The sequence below is a fragment of the Podarcis muralis genome, chromosome 15 (assembly GCF_964188315.1).
Source record: "Podarcis muralis chromosome 15, rPodMur119.hap1.1, whole genome shotgun sequence".
Taxonomy (NCBI): Eukaryota; Metazoa; Chordata; class Lepidosauria; order Squamata; family Lacertidae; genus Podarcis; species Podarcis muralis.
In genome coordinates this window covers 23,957,696-23,972,697 of record NC_135669.1, presented here as the reverse complement: position 1 = coordinate 23,972,697, position 15,002 = coordinate 23,957,696, and the positions used below count along the sequence as shown (strand labels likewise).

Below are 15,002 nucleotides of genomic sequence, written 5' to 3'. Positions count from 1 at the left end.
TTAAATTGGAAAATTTTCCGACAGGACTGATGGAAGTCAAAAAAAATGAATAAGATGTAAAAGTATGTTTTATTACTGTTGAAAATGCTATGTTAAAAAACTAATAAAAATTTATATATATATAAAGGAAATGGAGTTTTCCTGTCAGGTTGCCTTAAATGTGTAAATGGAAGAAAACACTTCATGCAGGTACAGTAATCCTTAGTATAATGAGGTGCACCATGTAGAACAAAAGCTGCAGGGGGACTTTCGTAGGGAAACAAGATGCGCAAAGCTCCTCAAACTACAATTTAGTGGAGAGAAAGCTCTGGAACACTGTGTTTCAACAGGGAGGAACAATAGTAAAATAACCCCAAAGGCTGCATATCCAGCCATACCCAAATGCTCCTTGAGGCACCAGGTATGGAACTGAAGCCCACATCTTCTTAAGTCCATGTGTGTGCTTGTACTAAAAATAAAAATCCCTTTAAGCCTCATTAATGAAGAAAACATGTTCTCCATTTCAATTCACCCAGACTGAGCAAGTGCTTTTCTGCCTGCAATTTACTGATAGCTGGGCAGAGAGCTTCTAATTTTAGCTGCCCTTCTTCCCAGATCAGGGGGAAAGTGACAGTAATGATGTGCGTCTTATTGATATCTGACATGCAAAACAAATGAGCAATCTTCATATTCTCCAGAAATACCTTTGGATATGATTGGTGTCAGTTTCCTTCTCATTATTTCTATCGGAGTGTCCTTTCTGTGGTTGGGAGATCAGAGAAAGTTCAGCTGCTGCAGAAACTATAACAGGTTCCTATATGAGCAGCCTATTAATTGTTCCCTCTCCAGATAAGGTCAATGAAGTAAAGACTTTCCCCATATCACTCAGAAAGAAGCTGTACCATTGGAATGGAGAAAGCTGTTTTGTTCTCTCCCCCCCCCCCCCTTCTTTCTTTTTTGAAATCCTGGAGTGGCCATGTCCATTCTTTTCATTAACTTCAAAGTATCATTTATTCAAAGTGGAAATTTAAATAAGTTTCTGTTCCATTAGTTAACTGTGTTAATATTAATATACAGTGGTACCTCGGGTTACATACGCTTCAGGTTACAGACTCCGCTAACCCAGAAATAGTGTTTCAGGTTAAGAACTTTGCTTCAGGATGAGAACAGAAATTGTGCTCTGGCAGCGTGGCAGCAGCAGGAGGCCTCATTAGCTAAAGTGGTGCTTCAGGTTAAGAATGGACCTCCGGAACGAATTACGTAAGTACTTAACCAGAGGTATCACTGTATAATATTCACAGCAAACCATTCTTTACAAAAAGGGGGGGGAAATCTATTTCTTTCACTTAACACTTTTGTTAAAGATGCTTACATATTTTAAAGCGGGTAGTTCAAACCTCCTTGGGGTGCAACTGCAGAAACACATGAATGCTAGAAAAGTTCCCCAAAGTTAAGTTTAAGAAACAATGGCGGATAGAAGCAGTATTTTTATCATTATATCTTTTATGTTGCAAACAGGGAACTAGAGTGGCAAGGTTTTGGCCCCATCTACACTACACACTTGAAGTGGTATCATGCCACTTTAAACCACCATGGCTTCCTCCATATAATCATGGAAAATGTACCGTACTTTTCCGTCTATAAGGTGCCCCCATGTATAAGGTGCCCCCTATTTTGGGGGACTCAAATTTAAGAAAATGGGGAGAGATTGCTCAGAGTTGTTGAGCTTTTTTTAGGGGCGATAGCCGAAAATCGCACACCTGCACCCATCACAAAATCCACCTCCCATCTGTCCCATCGCCGGCACAGGTTGACTATCGCCCACCCAACTGTCGGAGCGTCAGCCAATCAACACCACCCATTGACACAGCAACCAATCAAACGTCCACCCTATGCACTACCCATGTATAAGACGACCCCCACTTTTTAGCATGATTTTTAAAGAAAAAAGCACAGTCTTATACATGGGAAAGTATGGTAGTTTGTAAAGAGTGCTCAGAACTGTTAGGAGGCCCCTATTCCCTGCCCAGAGCTACAATTCTGAGTTCTCTGGGAAGAGGAATTGATTGTTAAACCACTCTGGGAATCGTAGCTTTGTGAGGGAAATTAGGGGTGGTCTCCTAACAATTCTTGGTACCCTTAATGAAGACTCCCAAGATTCTTTGTGGGAAGCTATGACTGTTCAAAGTGGTATGGCAGTATTTTATATGTATGGTGCAGGTGTGGCCAGCTCTATTGCATTATTAAACTGAGAACTGAATCCATCTTAACTGCCCTCTGCTTTTCAACTGGACAACACTGTGCCTTGTAGCAACCGTAATTCAGCCATAAATCTCATAAGCATTTGAGATATCTAATCGTAACCAATGCACAAACTGTAAGGAACCAGGGGTCTCCAACTGGTGGCAAGTACGGCCTAGAAACTTTACCTCTTAAGCCACCAGGGAAGTGGCCTAATCTGTGCTACGGATCACTGAAGGGAATACTAAATCATTTCAACATGGCAGGATCAGGAGGCCTGAAAATATAACTGCTGACAACAGCCTGGTTGAGCTGCTACAGTTGCCTTGCCTAGCCAGCCAACCAAGCTGGTTTCTGCCCTGAGAGCACCCCTGCAACCATGTGCATTTTGTAAAAATCTGTTTATCTTGCTGAGAGGACTCAGCCTTGGTGTGTGCAGCCTTGATGGAGAGACCCTGACGTTTGTTTAAATTAAATCCTGAGAACTATATCTAGTTACACTGGGGGAGGGGGGGAGATGCTCAGTCATTTGAGTGAGAGACAGCCTGGAGATAAGGCGGAAGTGTCCTATCTCCTCTGGCACCAGCTTAATCTTAGCCATGACCATTTATGACATAAAGGATGTTAAAACAAAGATGGCAAAGACAAGGTCATATCATCTCTCTAATCTGCTATTCCTCTGGGTCCTGCTTTTCTTTCTTTCTATTTTCTCCATGATTCCTCCCCGCTTCCATCTGCCTCTGACTCCTTTTATTCTCTCCCCTTTCCCACCTTGCAACTGTTCAAAGATGTATCTGTTGAAAGATGTCCACAGATGTATCTATAAAACATCAGTCTTACACTGGTCCCAACAGAACTAAAAAACACACAGCAATACTGTCTCACATGTCTGACTACCCGTCCTCTGCTGAATGAGAATGGAAGGGATAAATACCATCAGAAAGCTAAGGGGAGTCTGGATGAAACTGCGGTTCCCTTCCAAACCTGTGGTCCTGTGTATGTCAGGTTTAGAATCTGGTAGAAGAGGCAAGTCAGAAAAGTTTATTTGTAAGATAATGGCCTCAGCATGTCAGTTAAGTACCAAAGAGTGACCCCTGTTACCATGGAGATAAATGAGTGGGCCTTTTCCCACCACACCTGGCTGGATGCAATATGGCCATAAAATGGAGAACAATAGGCCTGGGTGTGTGTGAGTATAAGCTGTCAGTGCTCCCTTTTTGGAGGGCTGCTTTGCGGGTGGGAATCCAGGGCCTCCCTGCAATCCGGGAGTGGGATGGAGTAATGCCACCCACGTCAAGGGATCCCCGGCCATGTCACGCCCCCCAACCAATCGGGTTGGCCTGAGGGCATGGCTATGCCTGTTTAAATTGTGGTGCAGCCAGGGAGCAGTCTCCTTTCTTCTGTACTTGTGTTTGTGTATTTATTTTGGGAAGCTGGGGGGGTCCAGGGCCTCACCACGCAATTACAGAGATAGAGACATGTCTTTCTCTGTTCTGAACCCATGCTGTGATTTGGGACTTCCCTGGGAACCCGATGGAGAAGAAAGATCTGTTGGGCGTTAGTGCAGTAAACCCCTCCATGCTACACTCAGGTTGTTGTTGTTTAGTTGTTTAGTCGTGTCCGACTCTTCGTGACCCCGTGGACCAGAGCACGCCAGGCACTCCTGTCTTCCACTGCCTCCCGCAGTTTGGTCAAACTGATGCTGGTAGCTTCGAGAACACTGTCCAACCGTCTCGTCCTCTGTCGTCTCCTTCTCCTTGTGCTCTCCATCTTTTCCAACATCAGAGTCTTTTCCAGTGAGTCTTCCCTTCTCATGAGGTGGCCAAAGTATTGGAGCCTCAGCTTCAGGATCTGTCCTTCCAGTGAGCACTCAGGGCTGATTTCCTTAAGAATGGATACGTTTGATCTTCTTGCAGTCCATGGGACTCTCAAGAGTCTCCTCCAGGTTGTATATATGTGCAAATAAACCGCATGTGCTAAAGACACCACAGTCTCTTCATTCCAAGGAAACCAAACTTGGAGTAAGCAGAGGAACCAATGAATTCTTTCACTGCTCAGAGATTGCGGTGCATGCCACACTATGGCAAAACTGTAATCATTCACATGGGAGTGTCTCAACGTTACAAGCAGTTTATAAACTTTCTTCAAATCTTCCAACTCTGTCTTTAAGAATCTCTCATCTTTATCAGGTGAGCATCATCTGTCACCTCAAAATATCATTTTGTGAAATGTTTTGCTTTTGAATATTGATTGGCATAGTGAAAGCTACTGCTTCGCTTGCTCTGCTTCTTTATTCCAGTTCTACCCACTTCCTTTCCCCCCTCACACTCAGTTTACTTGGGAGAACAAGCAAATCAATATAGGAAGATTTTTTAAAAACCCAATTAGGTGAAAGGGGATATTACTCACAGAAGGCGATCGCAGAGCAAATAGCTGGCCTTGGAACATTTCTATATGTGAATCCTCACAAACTAGAGATACAAAGGATGATTAATTTTTAATTTTGAAGTGGGCTGTCCAAAAAAAGAGTTGAAGAGATTATTTTTCTCTTCATTTCCTGGATGAGCACAATGAGGGTCAATTTAAAAAAAGCTAACAAAACCATCTCAGCGGCGAGTTGTTCCATGCCAGCGTCTAACGAAAGCTCACATCCTGGGTTTGTAGAGATTTTATTATTGTTTCACTCAGCAGAGAAAAGGAACCTGGTGAGGAAAGGAGCTGGGAAGAATGGGGTGTTTGGTTAAGCCTTGTTTATCTGCTTAGCAGGATGGATCTGGATATTGGCAATGATCTAGCTCAAAATCAACATTTTCGCGGGGGAGCAAGGACAGGGGAAAGCAGTGCTGCTGTATCAGTGCCACAAAACCTGAAAAATCACCTGTAAAATATGTTTATTGAGACCCTCTTAGAGGGTTTCAGAGTCCCAAAAGGAACAGAGTGAAGTGTAGATAAGCAGCCACTACAGATATAATCTCTTTTTGTTATAGGTTGTTTTGTTTTTTTTGTAATTTTGAAGCTTTTTATCCCTGCATGCTTTGCCTGCATAAGATTTTGTAAGACTTTGATGTATATTTCATAGAAATAATTCTGCCTACAAGAAAGTGATATAGAACTGAGGGGAACAGATTAAGGAAAAATTGAATGGCCACTTACCCGTCACCCAAAAAGAGGAAAGGCGTCATCAAAAAGGAGGACAAAAGAGGACATACTTCAATATTTGTATGCACTGTTAGAAAAGTTAGTTGCCACCCCTCACTCTCTGCTCGCAGCAGCTAGATTATAGGGGGTTCCCGGTGCTCACCCAGGGTTTGTGCACCTTTGGAGAACTGAAGATGCAGCAGACTGTCATAGCTCTAAGAAATATGATTCATTCACATATTTACACCTTCAGTTTGCATGGAGGGAGTCCAGGTACTCTAGCAAGGTCCTCTCAGGGGGGGCTTGTTCCCCACAGCAGTGCAGCACTGGAGTCAAAGGCATCTCTCCCAAGCAGGCTCCAAACAGCCTGCCCAAGATGGATCTCAGTCTTTGTTCTCTCCCTCCTTCTTCCCAGCACATCTTGCTAAAGACACTCTTTTCCTGTCACCTCACACTCACTTACCTTGGCAGCCTCTGCCTTCCCAGGCTCAAGAACTCCTCTCAGATTAGCCTTCAACACCTTTTGTCATATTAACACCTCTGTCCCAGATGAGGCCCAGGCTTGGGATGGAAGCTTAGCCTGTATTTTTCCACTGGCCTGCAAACTTCCCTCCAATACTCCAATTTATCAAAATCCCACCATTTGCTAATTCATAGGGTTTAGGGGGTACCTCCTCCCAACTCACAACACCACAGATACAAAATCAGATATCATTACTATCATTTAAATAGAAATACAGTCCACCTTTCCATGGCGAGGTACATGGTGACTAGTGTGCTGGCCCCAGGGGTAACCCAAGACACACAGTCCAGGTCCAGTCTAGAATCCAAAGGTTCCACTAGGAGTCAGTCCGACGGAGCCGAGGCAGGAAACCAGGCAAGGACAGGTACAAGATCTGGCATACATACAGCAATGTTGCTCCCGCAACCTGGGGCGGCATCTGACAGCCTTTTATCTTTTTTGGGGTAACAGCCAGTCCTGATCCCCTGGCGACACACCTCCCTGTTTCGCCCGAAGGCAAGCACTCCTCCTGCGAGTACTCAGGTCTCTCCTTCTCTCAGACCTTAGTCTCTGCAACTCGGGAGACGTTGGTGGGTTACTAGACCCAGGGGCCGCCTCAGCCTCCCCTGACCAAACCGGTAGTGGAGCAGCTGTAAGTGATGGCCCAGCTGAAGGCAACGAGGTAAACCCTGCATCTGGAGCCAGGACAGGCTCAGGCCCCTGAGGCACCTGTGCAGACTGGGACTCTTCAGGATCAGGCCCCAGACTTGGTTCAGATGATGCCTGAGGCAAAGGATCCGGTGCAGACTGAGACCCCTCTGATTCCAAGTCCGAGCCTGAGTCCCAAGCCATCACAACTAGTGACCTGTCTGCAGTTCAGATAACTGCTGATGGGACAACTTCAAGGCTCTTCTTGTTCTCATTTCTGATGGTTCTTTATCGTTAAACCAGAGTGAGACCACACAGCCTTACAAACAGGCATCCCCTTTGGAGAGCTATCCTATGATAGCCCAAATAGAAGCCTATCCTTTGTAAAGCAGGAAACCAACCCACTCTGCTTGTCATGAGTCCATGGAGAAGTCATGGGCATATTTTGGGTTGGGGAAAAGAGATAGAATCATAGAAGCATGGAGTTGGAAGGGGCCACAAAGGTCATCTAGTCCAACTCCCTACAATGCAGGAACACCCCCCCCAATGTAGGGCTTGAACCCACAACCCTGAGATTAAGAGTCTTCTGCTCTACCACCTGAGTTATCCCAGCACTATCATCAGAGGAGGCTCTCTTAGTCATTCCACCACCTTCAGAAGTGTAGGAAATGGTGGCCAAAAATGGTGGCCTTCTAAATAAAGGTAAAGGTAAAGGGACCCCTGACCATTAGGTCCAGTCGTGGCCGACTCTGGGGTTGCGGCCGAGGGAGCCGGCGCACAGCTTCCGGGTCATGTGGCCAGCATGACTAAGCCGCTTCCGGCAAACCAGAGCAGCGCACGGAAACGCCGTTTACCTTCCCGCCAGAGCGGTACCTATTTTTCTACTTGCACTTTGACGTGCTTTTGAACTGCTAGGTTGGCAGGAGCAGGGACTGAGCAATGGGAGCTCACCCCGTTGCGGGGATTTGAACCGCCGACCTTCTAATCGGCAAGTCCTGGGCTCTGTGGTTTAACCCACAGCACCACCTTGTGTCCCTGGCCTTCCACTAGCAGCCCCTAAATTGTGAAACTCCATCCCCACAGAGCTGTCACACAAAGGTGCAGTCTTCATAGTATAACTTTTCTTTGAAGACATAGCTCTTTGCCCTAGTTATTGACAGCTAAGGTGTTTTGTGGGACCCAGCTCTTTGGTTTAATCTAAGCTATTCTGTTTTGTTTGGAACTGTTTTACATGGTTCCCCTCCCTGCCACCATCCCTAATTGTATATTGCGAACCTGAGACTTTATGGTGAAGGCCAGGTAAGAAACAGAATAAAAGAAATAAGACGGGAAGCTCAGCTGAAATCAGTTTTGACTTATTTTCAGCAAACGTATTTATTTAGAATCAGAATGCCCTTCTCTTTTTCCCCCCAACATGCATCCTGTCCCACATTTTAAATATGAGTTCTGCTCGGAAATCAAGCCTGTCATATCTAGTGGATTGTTCCTTTGGGATTCTGCTTGCTGAAAGGGGAAAGAGGGCAGGGAGGTTGTCTTAGCTAGAGAGCCTCTGGATTTTCCAACGTGCTTCATGTCACAACCATGAGTGTCACACCAAAAAGAGAGATGACAGACGGTTCTTTTGCATTAGCCTCTGCTTTTCATTCATTCAGAGGGAGGAAGATGGTCACAGTCACCCCAGATGTGCACCTTAATGAATGTCACAGAATGGCATTTCCAACCCCCCACCTATTTTTTTCCAACTGACAAAGAAAATACAACAGCACCAAGCAAGGTTGCAAAACCCATTTTGCATCTAGAAGCAGAAAATGCAAATGGCTTGCTCCCTCCCACTCATTAACATGGAGCACTAATTAACATTGGATGCAGTCCAGAGGGATGTTCTCTTGTGCAAGCCCTGTTAAAACAAACAGGAGCTACAAGGAAATTTCCACACCTCCCAGGCACTCTGCAACATTAAAATCCCCTCTTCCGCAGGGTGCCAACTGATTGGAAGCAATGTAAGTCCTAGGGTGGCAGAACCCCTTGGCAAGTACTCAGAAGATTGGGCTGTTGATTTGGCAACAGAACTTGTAGCACTGTGGAGATGTTAAAGAAGAGGCTGGATAAAAACCAATCAGGGATGACTTAAGCCTTCCGGCGCAACAGGTTACACTTGATACCCTGCAGGGCCCTTCTAACTCTTAATATATTATGAGTCATCTCCAACATGGTAATAGAATTACAATGAATTCACACACCGTGATTTCACATGGCTCAGCAGCAAGGTGAAAATCAGAAGAACACAGGTACAGCGTGGGAAGAGGATAACTGTGATGCATTTATCGTGTTTAGCGTTGCAGAAAGTATGTGTAGCAAGGACAATCATGAAGCAAGGCTGTCCTGGTGTCAGGCTAATATATGTGGAAGAAGTGGCACAGAGAAACACCTTGCTGGAACCATTTTGTGGGCGAGGTGATTGCATGCTGCATTGTGTTGGCAGCAAGTGCCTTTGAGTCAAAGCGCTGTCCGCCCAGGATTGAGGGCATGGTGCTTATTGTGGACAGACATCAGGAGTCCAGATATGTTGGCATTAAGGCAGCAGGTAATTTTTTGTGGGGTGCGTGTGTATGTGTGTGTGAAGGTGGCAGGCATGCAGAAGTATGCACAAAAATATATCCCCCCCCCCATACATTTTCTTTCCCCACGGCTGGAATACGTACAGCAGCTATGGGTCAACCATTGTTGGTAAATGTGCCACAAATTAAGTCCATAGCACTGCTCTGTAGGATAGTGCCCAGAGCCGGCCCAGCCATTAGGCAGGGTGAGGCAATTGCTTCAGGTGGCAGAAGCCTCCCAGGCAGCACACCCATGGGTACCCCACCTGCTCTGCCACATTCACTGCTTGCGGAGAGGTTTCTCCACCATTGGCACCGATTTTGGGCAAGATTGCATCTGTTTGGGGTGAAATTTCACCCCAAATTGGTTTGATTTTGCTCCAAATCAGCACCAATGGCAGTGCTGCTTCTCTGCCAGTAACAGATGCAGCACAATGTGTGGTGGCAGCAGAGGAGGGAGCAAGCACCGTATTTTTCACTCCATAAGATGCACCAGATCACAAGACGCACCTAGTTTTTGGAGGAGGAAAACAAGAAAAAAATATTCTGAATCTCAGAAGCCAGAACAGCAAGAGGGATCGCTGCACAGTGAAAGCAGCAATCCCTCTTGCTGTTCTGGATTTTGGGATAGCTGCGCAGCCTGCATTCGCTCCATCAGACGCACACACATTTTCCCTTACTTTTTAGGAGGGAAAAAGTGAGTCTTATAGAGCAAAAAATAAGGTAGGTAGGAGCAAGTAGGTGGTTATTCCACAGCCCACAGAAGCTGGGGTGGGGGGCAACAAACCTGCGTACAGATTAGAACATCCACTGCCCTGGGTATAGTGTGGGTCAAGCCTCCATTATTCCTTGTCTCTACTACACTTACTGCTGTCTGTTTTTCCAGACTCTGCAAATGACACCCATTAGTGGGGTACTGGGGATGCGGGTGGTGCTGTGGTGTAAACCACTGAGCCTGAGGCTTGTCGATCGGAAGGTCAATGGTTCGAATCCCCGTGCGGTCCCAGCTCCTGTCAACCTAGCAGTTCAAAAGCATGTCAAGTGCAAGTAGATAAATAGGTACACCTCCTGCAGGAAGGTAAATGGTGTTTCCATGCACTGCTCTGGTTTCACCAGAAGTGGCTTAGTCATGCTGGCCACATGACTCGGAAAAACTGTCTGTGGACAAACGTCAGCTCCCTCAGCCAGTAAAGCGAGATGAGCGCCGCAACCCCAGAGTCATTCGCGACTGGACTTAACTTTCAGGGGTCCTTTACCTTTACCTTTTTACAAAGTCCACATATATATTATGGCACACATCACCATCCTCATAAATAGCAATAATAATAACAACAACAACGGCCCACCCTTGCTGCTAAGGTCCCAGGGTAGGTTACAATTAAAACACAATGTTAAAAACAGTTTAATACAACTTATAATCATGTAATTAAGGTGTGTCCTAAAAATATATATCTCAGGTGTCAAAAGCCAGGGTCGGGATGTGCATCTATAAAGAAGGTACCAGAGGCTCCTCTGTGGAGAGTTCCACAGCTTAGGGGGCACCACAGAGAAGACCCTCCCCAGGGCCACCACCAAGAGGGTCTTCACACAGCACATGGTTCACCTATGGAACTCACTCCCACAGGACGCAGTGATGGCCACCAACTTGGATGGCTGTAAAAGAGGATTGCACAAACTCATTGAAGATAACACTATGAAAGGCTACTAGCTCTGCCTCTACAGTTGGAGGCAGGATCCTTCGGCATACCAGTTGCTGGAAACCACAAAAGCAAAGAGTGCTTCTGCACTCAGGTCCTGTTTGCAGGCCTTCCATGGGTGCCTGGCTGGCCACTGGTCTGCAGAAAGCACAGTTCAAATTCACACTGAAGATCTAATCCACCAGTTTTACGGCTTTCAGCACAAAAGAGCAATGTTGCCAGCATCAAGTCTGGTCTCTTCGGGCTTCCCCAAGCAAACAGACCAGGGCCTTGGTAAAAGGCTGAATGGTCTGGAAGCAGCCATTGAACACAAAGCCCAGCCATTGAACACAAAGCCACAGACTTCAGCTTGGCAGCCAAATAGCCTGGCTGCTTGGCTGCCATACTCTTTTCTATGGGGGAAAAAAACAGGTAAGTCTGTCTATTTTAGAAGTTAGTAAATATTCTCCTCTGTTAAGTTTTACAGTATTTTTTTTCAGCTCCTTGTACTGATTTAGGCCACATTTACACCATACATTTAAAACACCATGATACCATTTTTTTCAATCAATCAATCAACCAATCAATCAATCAACCAATCAATCAAATACCTTTATTGGCATCACAGTATAAAATGTTTCAAGTAATTGGAATAATTAAAAAGACAAGGGTGAAGCTATCAAGGGTTATAAGCTCACACTATGGTCGTGTGCATTTGGATATTCTGCTATGCCTTGTCTATTTCCTGTAAGGATAGTTCGTTGGGAACACTTTTGGATAAAATTGTGGCTAAAAAGGAAGCTACTAAAGCAGTCATATCTTTGCCCCGATCTGTCAGGAGAAACCTTATTTGGCTTCTTCTCAGAGTTGTGGGCTGGAGGTCCAACATTTTGCTCAGCATCAGTTGGCAAGGTCATGATACCACTTTAGACATCCTGGGAACTGACCAGTGGGCCTCTCTTTTAATATTTCATTGATAACATACAAAGGGCTCGTCCACACCTCTGCTTGTCTCGTGCCTAGAAAGCACTGGTCCATAGCTCTGGGAGGAGAATAGGGACCTTCTAGCAACATTCAGCTCCCTGAACAAACTACAGCTCCCATAACTCTTCAGGAAAAACCATGGCTGTTTAAAGTGATATTATAGAACTTCAAATGTACAGTGTGAATGTGGAAATAGTGTGCTCTTTCCCTACACAGGCAACTCCCCTCAGCTTCTTTCTTCCATCTATGTAAGCTTTTTTCCTACTTCTGTCATTCATTTACTCAGTGCCATTAGCGAAACAGCTCGGACCAGAAGGATCAAATGAGTATGCATCACACTGTGATACGTCTTCTCATGGACACATAGACTTTGACCTGACTGTACAGGACAGGTCCACTTGTTTTAGGATTGAATCATATCCCACCTGTGGCAGCTTGCCAAATACACTCGGAAAAGGATGTGCTGGGCCCAGGTGTTTACAAGTAACCCGTATTTCCATTGTGAAGCACCCACTCTTTGCTTTGTGCTTCCTTTCAGAGCTTGCATACGAATTATCATTGCTTGCCCCCAGCTGAACTCTGAGCAGTCTGGAACAGAGTGATCTGACCACCCAATGCTAATAAGGGGGAAACTATCCCCAGCTTGCAGAATAAATGAACAGTATGGAGCAAGCAGCATGTTCTGCATGCAAAAATATATTACTGACGGGTTTGCCTCAGACCTCAAAAAGGGAAAGTGTTTTATATATTCATAGAGACTGCATCTCTTCCAGGAATCCCAACAAAGTGTGCTGCTGAATTTGCAAAACATTTTTACCCGACTCTAGATGAAATAGGAACAAGGAAGGAGAGGGGGCTGGAAACCATGCAAAAAACATTACTGAATTCATTAAAATGTTTGTTTCAGCTAAGAAGATCCATCTGTTCAGGTTTGCAAATTCCAACTGTACATACTCTTTATATATATAAAAAAGGGCTCACTGTACTGCAAATGAGCATGTAGCTCATAGTAAAACATATATTTGATAGATTTTTCTGCATGGAAAGAAACCTAGAAAATTTCACCCAAGATTTGCTCAGTTGAATTTTGTGAACACTGCTCTATTGCATGGCTTGCCTTTTTTTTAAAAGAAAAACAGGGTTAAATGAGTTGACAGTGGAGGAGACAGGAACTAGGGAAGGAAAGATGTAGGTGTATGGCTTAGCTCTCTAACTCCCCCAGACAACAACTACTGGAAATCCTATCTTGATTTAAGAACTGAGACTTCAGCAGATACTGCTTTCATGTTTTCTGAGTCACCCAATCTCCACTCAAAAATTAGCCTCTTGACCCCTTTAACCAAAATATATCTTGCAGATGACGCTGGATATAGCTGAGGCTCATGTATTTGCAAATAGTTTTCTATATGCAGCCTGACATAGATCCTCAAAATACAGAAGCTCTGACCGCAAGCTGGTGGTGGACAGAAGAGGGAGTTGTTTTCTGACATCCATTTACAGACCCACCTTTCACTGCCAGAATCACCTTTGAGTTGCACAAGAGGAACACTTCATTGTGGATATTTTTTGCTATGTTTTCAGAGCACCGCAGGATGAAAGCTGCTATTCTCAAAAAAAAGTTCACTTTTTTATCCAAACCTTTCACTGTTGTATGCAAACTAAGCAGTATTTGCCTTAACGTGTGGCTTATTGTGTTGATTGCTTTAATTACCTGAAAAAAAGATAGGGACATCCTATCCATTTTTGGGTGCAACACTATAAGGGCTCAAGTATAAAACATGAAACTCCATAAACTGTCTTTTGTCCTTTTCTTTAAAGGCACAGCTGAAATATTAACTAGACTATGGAAAGCTTGGTTTCTCAAGTCAGGACATTAGTGGGAGCAAGTCATTTGCACCATTTACTTAAACATTAAATGCAAGTATGCTTGTTTCCTGGTAATTTACCTGAGGACCAGACATTTGGTTACACCTGCTTCCTACAAGACCATCATCAGCAAACCCATAAAAGTCAGTTATCCTACACCTTTTATTTATTTTTTGGCAGTAAGTCCATGTTAATAGCTTTACCACAACGTCTGGCAATAACTTTGAGGTTCCAGGAATAGACAAACATGTTAGATAAGGCATTTGAACTACCACACGGGCACCTCTCAGATTAAACCATGCAAAAATATATATATCTTGTCAAAATGATGCATGCTTTTTGGATTGTTGTTGTTTTTATAGCAAAAAAAGACTAAAAACAATTAAGTTATATACCTGGTTCCACAGCCAGGGCGTGGAGAGAGAACCGGTTCCAATCTCCCCAGTGTGAAAGAGGCACAATGCCAGGATTGTATGTGGTCCCTAGGGATGCTAACTGGAATGCTTATAGTAACACTGAGAAGGCTGCTTACCTTCTTCGGCTCTGAAAGGCACTCATTCATCCAGACAACCTGAGGGAGTCCTGTCAAAAATCCATCTAAAGGGGAACTCCTCACAGCAGCATCCCCCACTCCTCAGTTAAATCCCAGCCATGTGTGAAGAGAGCAGAAGATTCTCCAGCTGGATGCACAGATAAGGCTTGCAAAAGGAAGTTTTTGCTGTATGTAAGCCTGGATCTTCAAATGTGGAAAGCTCAAACCACAGGCTCCTGGTGGACAGATGAGTGAACCGTTTCTCTTAACATCCAGTAACACATCCACCTTTCACTGCCGAGAACACCCTCTGCCTCCATGAGAGCTCTTCATTTTGTTAACTCTTGGCTGGCTGAAGGATACAAGGAAGCAGCGTGCCTGTGAGTGTGAGTCCCCCCCATATTTTCCAGCACAAACACATTCAGCTCGTCTCCCTCGATATCCTCTCCCCAGGATGCTGCAGCTTTTAGTAATGTGATCTGAGAAAAATAGCAACAATAAAGAGAGATTTAAAAGGGATCTGGCAGAGAACAGAGGCAGCCCTGTTGAACAGACCTACCAAGCTGTGACTGATAAGGTCTGGCTAGAAGGCTATTATTAGAAAGGTGCAAGCTAACAACCAAAATCCTCATCTTTTTCCCCCCTTTTAATCTATCAGGCTTGAGGAGAGGAAGAAGGAAAGAGGAGGTGGCTGCGTGCAATCCTGGAATGAGTGGGTGGGAACAGTGCATCTGGAACAAGCTCTTCTGTGAACAGTTTGTTTAAGGATCATGATGGCTCAGGTGTTTACTAAACTCGGCATGTGGGTAGCATTGGGGTGGGGGCGATGTTGATTCTAG

The 15,002-nt window shown here is 44.8% G+C and overlaps 1 protein-coding gene across 2 annotated transcripts in view; it reads right to left on the bottom strand.

Annotated features, from left to right (window-relative positions):
* Positions 1-14,361, bottom strand: part of GRAMD1B (GRAM domain containing 1B) — a 209,058-nt gene extending 194,697 nt beyond the window's left edge. The window contains exon 1 of one of the 2 annotated variants that reach the window (XM_077919744.1): positions 14,164-14,361. Coding sequence is in view for 1 of the 2 variants with exons in the window: in XM_077919748.1 (XP_077775874.1) it covers positions 14,164-14,189 (26 nt within the window). In the remaining variant the exon portion in view is untranslated. The remainder of the gene's footprint in view (positions 1-14,163) is intronic. The other variant, XM_077919748.1, reaches the window with a different exon arrangement.
* Positions 14,362-15,002: the final 641 nt, after the last annotated feature.